Source organism: Trichosurus vulpecula, chromosome 2 (genome assembly GCF_011100635.1).
Source record: "Trichosurus vulpecula isolate mTriVul1 chromosome 2, mTriVul1.pri, whole genome shotgun sequence".
Classification (NCBI taxonomy): Eukaryota; Metazoa; Chordata; class Mammalia; order Diprotodontia; family Phalangeridae; genus Trichosurus; species Trichosurus vulpecula.
Window position 1 is genome coordinate 328,518,984 of NC_050574.1, and position 12,839 is coordinate 328,531,822.

At 40.4% G+C, this 12,839-nt stretch overlaps 1 protein-coding gene across 1 annotated transcript in view; it reads left to right on the plus strand.

Annotated features, from left to right (window-relative positions):
• PCYT1A (phosphate cytidylyltransferase 1, choline, alpha) overlaps window positions 1–12,682 on the plus strand; it is a 118,156-nt gene extending 105,474 nt beyond the window's left edge. The window contains exons 8-13 of the mRNA XM_036743467.1: window positions 2,939–3,055; window positions 3,675–3,826; window positions 5,682–5,760; window positions 6,316–6,458; window positions 7,161–7,349; window positions 8,371–12,682. Of these exons, the coding sequence (XP_036599362.1) occupies window positions 2,939–3,055; window positions 3,675–3,826; window positions 5,682–5,760; window positions 6,316–6,458; window positions 7,161–7,349; window positions 8,371–8,580 (890 nt within the window). The 3' untranslated portion in view covers window positions 8,581–12,682. The remainder of the gene's footprint in view (window positions 1–2,938; window positions 3,056–3,674; window positions 3,827–5,681; window positions 5,761–6,315; window positions 6,459–7,160; window positions 7,350–8,370) is intronic.
• The last annotated feature ends 157 nt before the right edge of the window (window positions 12,683–12,839 follow it).

Genomic DNA, 12,839 nt, shown 5'->3' on the forward strand with positions numbered 1-12,839 from the left:
CCGCTGCCATCCTGGTTAAGTCAGTTAATTGATTAGCATTCCTAAATCTTTCAAAATTATTTGTCCTTACAGTGTTATTGTTATTGTATAAATTGTTCCTGCACATATATTTGGGATTGTCAGACTCCAGTTAGCACTTGGTGATGCAGGATAAAAATTCAGAGGAGAAACTAGGACTGCAAGTCATTTATTATTATGATAATAACCATAAATAATAACTAACATTTCTATAGTGCTATAAGGTTTACAAAGTGCTTTATAAATATATTTATCCTCACAACATCCTTGGGAAGTTGTTTCATTTCCATTTTGAAGTTAGGCCTAGGGTTACATAGTATTCAAAACTGGATTAGAACTCAGATCTGGACTCCAGGTCTGATGCTTTATCTATAGCACCACCTAGCTGCCAAAGTCATATTTCTAAGATTTTAGTTAAACCCATACATACTGGGGAGTGTAGAGGGAAAAGAGAAGAGGGCCTAGGACAGAACCTTGAGAAAAACTCACAATACCCACAATGAGGGAGAATGATATAGATCCAGCAAAAGAGACTGAGAAGGAGCAATCAGGGGAAACCTATTTGTATTATCAGGTAGATTTGACAAGGGCTTGAGGTTAAAGTGAATTAAATTTTAGATTAATTCTGACTAGTTTTGGTATATTGTGGCCTAAAAACTGGGACAAAATAACTTGAAGGAAGTTCTTTAAAAAAACAAAGAAACCAAAACACCTTTTTATTGCTGCTTTTTTGTCTTTAATTCCAAATTGTTCTCCAGAAGGATTGGACCAATTCACAGCTTCCTGAGCTGGGCCTTTGTGTGCCTTTCTTCCAAAACCTTTCTACACTTACCATTTTCATCTTTTGTCATCTTTGTCAATCTGATGGGTATGAGGCGAAAATTCAGAGTTGTTTTAACTTACATTTCTCTTATTGTTAGTGGTTTGTAACTTTTTCATATGGCTGTTTATGGCTTGCATTCTTACTTTTAAAAATTGGCAAAGAAATTTACTATTGGCAAAGCTGTGAATTGGTTCAGCCATTCTGGAAAGCAATTTAGAATTATGGTAGGAAAGATTAAAGTTTTCTTTCTTTTTGACTCCAGAGACGTCACTACTGGGCATGTTCTCCAAGGAGGTCATTGATACAAAGAGAGGCCCCGTATGTACTAATACATTTATGGCAGTTATTTTTATAGTGATAGAGGATTGGAAAGAAAGTTTAGGAAATGGATAAACAAGTTGTGGTACATGAATATAATGGGATATTACTGGTTTTAATAAACAGTGAATATGATGAATCCTTAGAAACATTGAAGACTTATGAACTAATGCAAAGTGAAGCAAACTGAACCAGGATGGCTATAAAAATGAATCATCGTCATTGTTTGTCTTTCGTTCTCAAAGAGTACCATGACACCGGGAAGGTGATGTCATGACTTGCAGGTGAATCGCATTTAAGCGAGGGAGGGCTATGAAGTCGCCAGCTTCACTCTGTCCTTCTGAGCCATCTGTGTCCAGCGGTAAGATGTAGACCAGGACACTGGAGATGGCCCCTGCGTGCAATGGGAGACCTTGGCCCTTTTAAGCTAAGGTCTTTCCCAGTTTGTCTGAGGCAGCCAGCTTGCAGATTGAACCATAACAACAACAATGGCATTTATATGGCACTTTTAAAGATTGCAAAGTGTTTTACAAATTTTACAAATATTATCTCATTTTTTCCTCACAAAAACTCTTTGGTCTACGAGACAGACAGCCAAATGACCATTCTTCTATTAAAAAGCTGGCATTATATAAAGATGGACACGGAAAGACCAATAACAACAAAACGCTGTTATATCACAATGGCCTAACGACCCCAGAGAAAAGAGAGGAGGAGGCGCTTCTCTTTGTGTGTGTGTGTAGAGAACTCCAGATGTGTTGCTTAGTTTTGTGGAATTGTTTTCTGCCTCTGTTTTTGTTACAGGGGTTGGCTTTCTGGGAGAAGGGAGAGATATGTTAGGAAATGTTTATTGCTGTTCAGTCATTTCAGTCATGCGCAACTCTTGGCGACCTTATTTGGGGTTTTCTTGGCAGAAATGCTGGAATGGTTTGCCATTTCCTTCTTCAGCTCTTTTTACAAATGAGTGACTGAGGCCCAGGGTCACCCAGCTAGTAAATGTTCCTGAGGCCAGATTTGAACTCAGGAAGATGAGTCTTCCTGACTCTGGACCTTGGACTCTTACCTACTGCATCACTTAGCTGCCCCTATTAGGAAATGAAGGTGATATAGAATCAAACTTTTTAAAAGAAAAAGAAAACCGTGTGGTCCCTTGACTACTTCTCTATTGGGAAATGGCTTGTGTACTTAATAGGTTTGTCTCAATTCCCTATAAAACTTGAAATTCAGACCTTTGTCAGAGATATTTGCTACAGAGATTTTTCCCCAGATAACTTCTTTTCTTCTAATTCTAGCTGAATTGATTTGATTTGTGCAAAACCTTTTCAATTTTATATAATTGAAACAGTTCACTTTATCTTTTACAATTGCCCTGTTCCTTTTGTATATAACAACTCTCCTAAGCGTAGTTGTCTAACGAGAACTAACTTTCTTTCATTCTAATAGTTTTTTTTAATGGTGTAACTTTTTATGTTTAGTTACTGTACAGGAAAATTTTGGGATATTATTTCTAATCTCCTCAGTTTTGAATGAATAATCAGAGACATTTCAAGAGGGAAGTAAAGGGGGAGGTGTCAAATTCCAGACCATTTGGTAGGCACAGTAGTCAGACAGTTGTTGAATCTAATGACATTTTTTGGCATTTGCATAGAGGGAAACTGTATCTCTGTCCTGGGGAGGGTTGACCTTGTGTAACTGTGATCTGACCCAGTGCCATTTACAGAGGGTGTAAGGTGATGAATCAGTTCTTTTCATTGAAGCATTCTTTTCTTTCATTTTAAGGTGAGCGACCTGTAAGGGTTTATGCTGATGGCATATTTGACTTATTTCACTCTGGTCATGCCCGGGCCCTGATGCAAGCCAAGAACCTATTCCCTAACACATACCTTATTGTGGGAGGTAAGGAAAGATTTTCTAACTTTTGTTCAGAAAGAGATGGTAAATACCAAGTCCTTCCTTTCTAATACTGAAATACAAAGTAGGAGCAGCTGTGATCAAGAGAATAGAACTTTTTTTCTTATTGAACAGAGATGCCATAGAATTCCTTCATTTACTTTCAGCTTAAGCTTCTTGAGTCATTGGAGCATCATTGGTTTATTTTGTCCAGTTGGCCCAGGTTTCCATTTCTTATATTAGACCACTAGGTGTAGTACAAACAAATGTTCTAGTACCAATCCAGTACTGATGTAGGTACTGATAATGGAGCTAGGAACAGACAGCTAAGTTTGTGCCAGAAGAGAGAGCTAAATTAAGTGTATTCATTCCTAGACCTCTATTGTATCCACTCTGGGAAAGTTCTTTATAATATAAAGTCCTTATAGTTCCTGTGGAGAGCTGTGCATCTACAGTTAGGAAAATGCATATCCAGCCACTTTAATTCTTGGGCTTAGCTATATATAGAAAACTGTTCAGCATGCAGAGATTGGTTCATTTTCTAGGTGGGACAGAATACAGGCTGGGGGTTGGACAAGCAGAAGTGATTTTGTCTTGATAACTTAACGGTTGCCCATGGCCTCAGTTTGCAGTGATGAGCTGACACACAATTTCAAGGGCTTCACGGTGATGAATGAAAATGAACGCTATGATGCAGTTCAGCACTGCCGCTACGTAGATGAGGTGGTGAGGAACGCCCCCTGGACACTAACACCTGAATTCCTGGCAGAACATCGGGTAAGAGATTGAGCATATGTATCTACTCTTCATTCCCCATCCCCTTCCACTCTCAAGAGAGTGGCACCTGGGCTTGTCCCTCCCCTCCTATGGAACAGGATAAAGAATGTTTATAGGTACTCACCAGAACCCCAGAACTGTCCTCAGGATCTGATATCCAAGAACTAAAAATGGGCATAGACCTTTATATTGATTTGACTTAGCTTGGATTTGGTTTTGTCATTATTAATTTTGGGGTAAAAGGCTGATGCAGAGCAGAAAGTAGGGTTTTCTCTTTAGTTTAGGAATTGAACACTGTAATTCTTCATCTTAATTCCCATGTAAAATGAAAAATGCCATCATTGCTGGGAAAAGGTGGATGTAAAAGGTGAGGAAGCTTAATAAGGCAGGATGAAGGGCCTTGAACATGATAAATTAAGGAACATATTCTCACCAGATATGACTTTGGGCAAGTCTCATTAGCTTCTCAGTGACCCATTGCTCTCTAATACTTTAAGTCGCAGAGCAAAGGCTGGTCTTCATAGGCAGAGGGATTTTCCTTCCTGGAGGTTCCCAACATTGATGAAATCGCAAGTATAAGAAAAAAAAATTCTCTTCAGATAAAAAGGTATAGGAAACTCTACTAGATGAAGAATAGTTAGGGCTGAGATGCTGTGAAACAAGATTTAGGAAGGTTTTAGGAATCGGGGAGATTTGTTGGAGGCCCTTGGGAACAGATGAAATCATCTGTTTCTTCTGCATTTTTAAAGAGTAAAGGAAAAGTAGTATGTGAGATGATTTTTAGTGGTTTAACTTGAGTAAATCCTAGGCAAAATTAGGAAGTTGATCTTTAGTATTCCCTCATGTCCTCCATCAATTCCGCGCCCCCCCTTACTTTTTTCCTTGTAACATTGGTCAGCCTTCAGTGGTTCTCATTCTTGCTTTCAGCTAGCTGTAAACTAATTGTTACTTAACTGATAATTAAGGTTCTAAGCGATATCTCCCTCTCTCCTCCCTCTCCCCTTTGGCAGCCCCATCCTTCCTTCTCAGGGAACTGAGACTCAGGGAACATTCTCCTGGATTTTTCTCCATGATTCTGTTTAACTGGCTGCTTTGTTCTGTAAGCAGCTTCTTCAAGTCTGGAAGGAGCTGACCAGTGACCTGTGGTAGCCACTAGTCCTGTACCTGTCCCTTATTCGTCTTTAAAAGGGAATAAATAAAGAATTTGCTTAGCTACTCCTAAATGATTGCTGTTCTACATCATCTGATTATCACTATAAATAAGAGTTACTGTCCAGTAAGAAGATGGATTCTGCAATCAAAAAGCCTTTTCTTAATTTGGCTTTTGGCGCTCAGCTGTAACTCTTTCGTATTAGCATAGCAATAAAAGAGTTTTTAGTTACTATTTCACCTCATTTCATTGAATGATGAAAAGAGAGCCAGTTGATTAGAAATGAACTTGTTTCTAATCTAATTCTGCATTATCAGAGACCCTTACTTATCCAGTCCTTTACAGGATTGGGAATAGGAAGAGTCTTCTCGTCTTCCTTCAAAGAACCAATGTGCTACTTAGGAGGGTTGCTGAAAGACTTGCAGGCCAGACTCCATTCCTTGGGCAGAGGCACGGCGGCACCTTTAAAGTTGGATTTCCATAGTGTTTAAGCTGTTGAAGCTGATAAATGTCACTTTTGCCGCCATTCCTTGATGAAGTTATTGGACTATTGGTTGTATAGTTTGTGAATAAATTAGGAAACGTATGAGTATGACAAAGAGAGGTTGGCCATTAACCTCTGATTAGTGTTCTTTCTCTAGGAAGGTTTACTGGCTCTTTTCAGATGGCAATTTTGCTGGGTTTGAAATATTCCCCTTTTTTCAGATTGACTTTGTAGCCCATGATGACATCCCCTATTCTTCTGCAGGGAGTGATGATGTTTACAAACACATTAAAGAAGCAGGTGAGTCTGCGGTGGATTCTCAAATTTTGGGACATCAGTAGTAGGTGGAGAGGATTTATTATACCTCTCTTTACAGAGGAGGAAACTAGTTCCAAGACCATATCTCTGTCACATACAAGACCCTGCAGCGGAGCTGCGATCCTGTGGCTCCCAGTCTTGTCTTTCGGCATGGTGGTTCTTGACACTTTCTGCCCTTCCCTTCCTTGTGACAGCTGGTTTAATTTCAGGAAAATTTATTTACATGTATTGATCTGCCTGTGTCTTAAATCCCAAATTCTTCCTAATACCTCTGTGCCCTGCAGTCTCCTCAGTTTCTACTCACAGTTCCCATTCTGTAATGTTGGCCTTCCCCTTCTGTGGAATCATTTTCTAAGTCTGAAGATTCCCTTTTGCAACAAAAGAGCTCGGGGTTCTCAGACTTTACTGTAGCAATGCTATGGCTATCCTGACTAGGTTTCCCTTATAAAGCAAATCAAGTCCCATCATCTGGGCTAAACAAAGTCCCATCCTCTGTGTATGTGTATGTATGTGTTTGTGTGTGTGTTGTGTTGTTAGGCATGTTCGTGCCAACACAGAGGACAGAGGGTATATCCACATCAGACATCATCACCCGCATTGTTCGGGACTATGACGTATATGCAAGGCGGAACCTACAACGGGGATACACTGCCAAGGAACTCAATGTCAGCTTCATCAATGTGAGTCATAGCCCTTTGGCTCTTCCAGGGCCTTGTAGACTGTGTACTTGCCCAGGCCAGACTATGTTGACTTTCTATCCAAGGTAATTAAGATACCTGCATCTTGAAATCTAAAACAGATTATTCAGGCAATAGACACTGGCTAATCAAGGAATCCTTGTGTAGTTTTCTATGAACTGAGCAGTATTTTATCCCTTCATTTTACTTAAGACCAAATTGAATCATAGAATGAAGAAAGATCTAAACTAGTGTTAGAGGCAAACCTAGAATTTATCACCTCCATTTCCTAGATCGGATCAACTGTGCAGTTGGCATTTTCTTGACAGAGTTACCAGTTGATCTTGCCATTTTCTGGACATCTCTATCAGAAATAGATGATGTCTGAACTGCTCATGCTTCAGGCTTGAGTTTTACACCTAGAGAATCCACCTGTGTTAGTTAAGTGTCTGCCTCTCTCTCTGGATATCCACTGTAAGTTGTTATGGGTCCCAAGCCTGGATGAAGAACTTGGTGTAAGATGATCATTTAGATCATAACACATATTTATTCATATTTATCCTCTAAAATAAATTGGGGTGGGATATGGATGAAGATGGGATTCTTAATGCAGGAAATTATAAACAAGGTATGTTAGAAACCTTCTTTTTCTTTTGTAGCCCAGTCTAGGTGAGTGTTTTTCAAAAGAGTTATTTCCTTCTCCAGGAGAAGAAATATAACTTACAGGAACGTGTAGACAAAGTAAAGAAGAAGGTAAAAGATGTAGAGGAGAAGTCAAAGGAGTTTGTGCAGAAGGTGGAGGAGAAAAGCATTGACCTCATTCAGAAGTGGGAGGAGAAATCCCGAGAATTCATTGGAAACTTCCTGGAGATGTTTGGCCCAGAAGGAGCATTGGTATGATTTTTCTCATTGGTTAGAGGGTATATCCTTTTAAGCATTTGAACAGTTTTTCTGCTACTTGAAAAAATTATAGACTACTTGAACAACAACAAAAAATGGACAACAAAAGGTGAGTCTGTTCTTCAGTGTTAAATGTTTGGTGATTGATAAAGATTGTCTACTTCCTTAATAATTTCTTCGGTCTTAGATCAGCATCTTCAAAAGATTTAGTATCTGAGTAAGTCTTTCATCTCATTTGGCTTGCTTCAGTGTTTCTCTTATGGTCAGAAGAAGAAGAATGTTAGGTAGATTCTTACCTTTAGGAAGTATACCTGTATGAGCCTGAGTATTAAAGAATCTGCTTTGAAGAAAGATGTGTCCTCTCCACATTATGTGACAGGGGCATATTGGATCAGTTAGCAGCAGAGATTTAGGCTAAATTCCAAGGAAGATTTCTTGAAGAGATTTGGATATTGGAAAGGATTATTTAAAGACCATCTGCCTCCCACCGAGAGAATGTTCAAAAACTCTTAAGACTGTGATAGATAGTTTTCAGTCTAAGTGGATTGATCTCTGATTTTGCCTGGAGGTAAAGGACTGTTGTAGAGATGGCTTTCTGAGGGGTTCCTCTCCGCTTCCAGGATTCTATGCTTATATAGTCAGTAGGTGGTTTACTGTAGTGTAGAACTTCTTTAAAATGTGTTTGTGCCTAGGAAGTGCCTAAAGCCATTGCTCAGCTTATGATTCTGCCACTCGTGTGGCCCAAAGTCATCCTGCAGTATCAGTGCAAGGTGGTTATTTAGTGAAGCCCAGGATGACTCACTGAGGCACTGGGTACTTACTAAAGTACCATGTGATCTAAAAGCAAGTCACGCGGCCTCCTTGGGTCTCAGTTTCTTTGCCTGTTAAATGAGAGAGTTGGAGTATATGGCCTCTTAGTTATTTTCTAGCTCAAAATGTACAATCCATTAGTAGTGATTTAGCATCAACCAGAGGTTTCCTCTAACTTTCCTTTTGTTATCCTCTCCATCCCCAGAAACACATGCTGAAGGAAGGAAAAGGCCGGATGCTTCAAGCCATCAGTCCCAAGCAGAGCCCAAGCAACAGCCCCACTCGTGAACGTTCCCCTTCTCCCTCCTTTCGATGGCCCTTCTCTGGCAAGACTTCTCCACCCTCCTCCCCATCAAACCTCTCGGTACACAAGGCTGTTCAGTATGACATAAGTGAAGATGATGAAGAGGACTAATTTGCCATCCCATTTCCCTTCTTCCTTTCTCTGTCCTTATCACCTCCAACTGTCTTTTGAAATCCAAATTGTCAATTCCAACACTAAACTCAAGGACAGTTGTAGGCAAGGGAAGGAGGACTGGGGACAGAGATGAAAATAGCCTGTCCTCCAAAAGGCATCACCTTGAGAAACAGAGGAGGGACTGCCTTAGAAGCCTCTCTTCTATTCCCCTGCACCAGCCTCCGCGAGGACATTGCTTTACTGTTTGCATTCAGATAATCCTGAAGGGAAAATAATAGTTTTTATTAATTAAAAAAATAGCCTTTTAAATGTAGTAAGTGGAGCCCCAGCCAAGAGAGGAAAAAGATAGTATTGTTCCCAGAGGCCTTTTTTTTCCCATTAATTCACTCTAATTTTATTTCTGCTCTGAAGCAGACCAACTTGCCAAGTCCTTACACCTGATGTGAGCCATGCCAGATGTGGCTTAGGGAAAATGATGTGAACTTCTTTATAATTTGATTTCCATTTTTTATGTTATTTTTTGAAGGCAAAGCTGACCTCCCAAAGTCACAAATACCCTAAGCTCGTTGCTGGCAAATGTGCTGAGGTGTAGTAGGGAGCTCTCAGAGGAAGGTCTCTGGGTCTGTCTCTTTTCACTCCTTGAGGTGGGTCTGCTGGAAATATGCTACCATTGTGATCCCTGAGGACAATGGGTAGAGGGATAATTCATCAAGCAGTTTCCCTGAAATTTTAATCTTTTCAGAAACTCATTTCCAGTTTACCAAGCTGCCTAGGAGCCCTTGGTGGGCTTTTGCCTCTTTCTCTCTATGGACTGCTTTTAGCGCACAGAGCATACTGTGATATTTGTGTAGGTGTGCACTCACATGTACACGTTCATATGCAAACTCAGCTTATAAACTGAATTCCAGTGTGGAAACAGTCTTGTACCCAACTATTCCCATATCTAGGACTTTACCTTGCTTCTACCAAAAAGGATACCACTGCAAGTGTTTGGAGGCTTTCAGTGTGTTCTTTTAATCCATGTTCCCATGCCCACATTTAATGATTGTAGAAGAATCCTCAGAGTTTGGGAACAGAGTCAAGGACTTGCCTCCCTTTCTCTAACCGTAGCCGCACTCTCTAATTTCTTTTGCTCAGAACTTTCTTAACCTGGGTCAGTTCTCTCAGTCTCTTCCGCTGTTCTGAGAGACAGAGCAGACAGGAACTCTTCACCCATATTCCTTTCCCAGAGGTGAGACCTGAGTTAGGTGCAGACCTCCCTCTCCCCTCCAGCCACCGTTCGCCTGGGCCTGGCTCAGCCTTCGGGAGTGTACCACTTCTCTCCTGCAGGTCCCAAGAAATGCAGATGCTTAAGGCTGTGCCGCTGCTGCTGCTGCGCATGTGCCTCTTTCTTAGCTTCACCATCCTGCCTCCTCAACCCAATGACCAGCAGAGCCGCCACTACCTACCCCAGTGCTCGTGTAGTGGGCTCGATGAGAAGACTGCATATGTCTGACTCTGCTCGGTTGCTCATCAGTGCCCCTTGTGGGGGTGGAGTTTTAGTGTTTTCAGCTACGAAAACCACAAATTGCTTTCTGTGTTTGTCCATGTGTTGGGGCCGTTTGCCTCCCATGGCCTCCCGCATGAACACTTTCTAATAAAACCTGTTTTTTGTGCCTGCTAGATGACAAGTAATTGTCACAGGATTTACACTGTACCTACCCAGCAAGGCAGCTAGAATTCTTAAGATTTGAGCTGCCTGGAGAGGCTGCTGACATATCAAAGTGAAGGAAGTGAATAGAGGGAGACTGCCTCTGGATTCCCCAGTCATTGGCTTATGGAAACTGTGTTTCTGATGAAGCGCCATTTTTATTCTGGAGCCTTTTGGTTCTAATGAGCTTTGGTTTGGGATCCTCTGAAACATTTAAGATAATTTCTTCCCTTGTTATGCTGCTTCATGGCTTCATTTGATCAAGTGTTAATTTAACTTTTTTGTTTTGACCAGGCGGGCTTCCCTTATTAGTGATGCTGTTTTTATCTAGGACATTCTTTCTGGTACAGATTTTTCATTTTCTCAGGCTGTGTGTTTGAAGGCTGGTGGTGGGGAAGGTAAAGGTATTACTGCTGAAATTTGTCCCCAAGGTCTTTTATGGTACATCCTTTGGAATGTCCTTAGTATCTTGATTTACAATTTCTTCTCTCTTAAGATGTGTATTTACAAAGAGAAACCCTCAGAATATGATTTTTCCTACTTTAGTTCACCAGAAGTATATTAACTTGGGGGTTTTAGCAGATAAGACTTGCTCCTCTGTACCAATGACTGGTGGGATAACTCTATTTGGATATGCCTCATCCTTAGCAAGTAACCTTTAGGCAAGTTGTTTAGCCACAGAATTGTTAAGCCCAAGTTTGTGTTCAGCACTACCTTTTGACCTGTCTCAGGTAGACATCATCCAAACACAAACAGCTTTTCATGATGTCAAGTCCTTTTGTAGCCAGGGCTCTTTGTTTGGATACCTTAAAGTCTATATTTCAACATCTTTGCGCCTCGGCAAAGAGGAAACCAAGAAAGGAAAATAGCTGATACCACTGGAATGATGCATCTTTGACTGTTTACCTAATTAAATTAAATTAGAGGGGAGAGCCCTCTGTGCCATGATTACCCCTTTGTTCTATAAAGGTACAGGGCTGTTTCTCAGTGTCTTTGGGTCAGTGAAAGCAGTCAGCCTAAATGGGATGGATAAGGTGGACATAGCATAGCCTCAACAGAAGGATTAGAGCTAGGTAATGGTCTGCAGGTGAGAAAGAGATGTTTGTGGCAGTTCTATAGATGCCATGAGACTGACATTAAGGATGGTCATTTTAGTAGTGGCCTCACTGTGGACTGGACAGAACATCTACTTTCTCCTTTGGCAAAGTCTTCAGTCACCACAGCAATGAGGAAATGAGGTGTGGGAATTTACATGAGAAAATAGAAGGGGTTTGTTTCTCTTCCTGCAGCCTCTCCTGGGAGGTCAAAAAGCAGACCATGACTGAAGGCTCAGGTGAAAATGTGAACAAGAGGTTTCTGTAAACTATGGAGAGAGGAAAAAAACACAAAAATAAAGGGAAGGATCTATACACATCATTAATAAAGAGATTGGGTAACTTCTTTCTCTGCCACAAGAACACCATTGCTTGTACCATAATTACATTTTTTCTTTCTTTGCCTGGGGCCAAGCACCTAGTAAGTAGCATTGATGAAGGCTCATCTCCATAGTACTTCTTCACAGTATTTTGTTCTTCCATCTTTTGATTATCTTGATCTGAGTATGACTTCCTCTATAAAGGAGTTTGATGCTTTTAGGACCTCACCTTTGGATCTATTCCCCATAATCTCTTCAACTCAACTACATTTGCATTTTTCTTCTATCAAAAGCCATAGCTCTCAAGAATTTTCTCTGTACACAGTATCATAGGGAGCCTGACCAATGCAAATGGAAAAAAAGAAAAAAGATGGATGTTTTGTAAGTAATTGTATTTTTTTTAACTCATCAATATAAGTATTTATAAGAATCTATATTTTTCAGTCATACCACAATGATTTGTACTTTTTTTCTTCTCTTGGAGAACAGGTTGTCATGGGATAAAGAATGGTCCCTCCTAGCTGTTATTTTTCCATATTAATAAATGGAACATGGTCTTGGGGTAATGATATTAAAATACTAATTTCTTTTAAAAAACCACAGCATTTTCTTTCTGCCAAAGTCTTATGTAGGTTTATACTTGGCAGAGACAGGAAGATCAAAAGAGAGAGCATCTGTTTTACATTAGGTTCTAAATTGAAATGACTCAGGTGAAGTTCATTCAGATTGAATGTGGGCCTTCTTGACCCCGTAACAAAGATGTGTCATCTTAGATTGTTGTGGGGTTGAGGCTCCTGGGGGAAAGGAATTGTCTTGAAAAGAAGCGCAGGTCTTGGCATGAATGTTAACTTCGTTAGTTATGCCGTCGAGTCCAAAGGAAAGTTTTCCTCTGTTGGTGTTTAGTCTATCAGTTTCCGTCTGTGTGTTGTTAATCTGTTCAGAGTTGTTTTGGCTTTTGTCATTTAGCCAAATAAATGCAAAGTGATTTTAACCAATGTTCTCATCCCATGTGTTTTTGACTTTGTGTGGTGACATATTTGTTTGGGGAGAAAGGGAGGTAGTACCTATCTTCCCCTTTCCCTTTCCTAGTAGAGCTCTTTGTTCCAAATTTGTATTATCACATTATGCAAGCTGGATAATTGTATATTATCT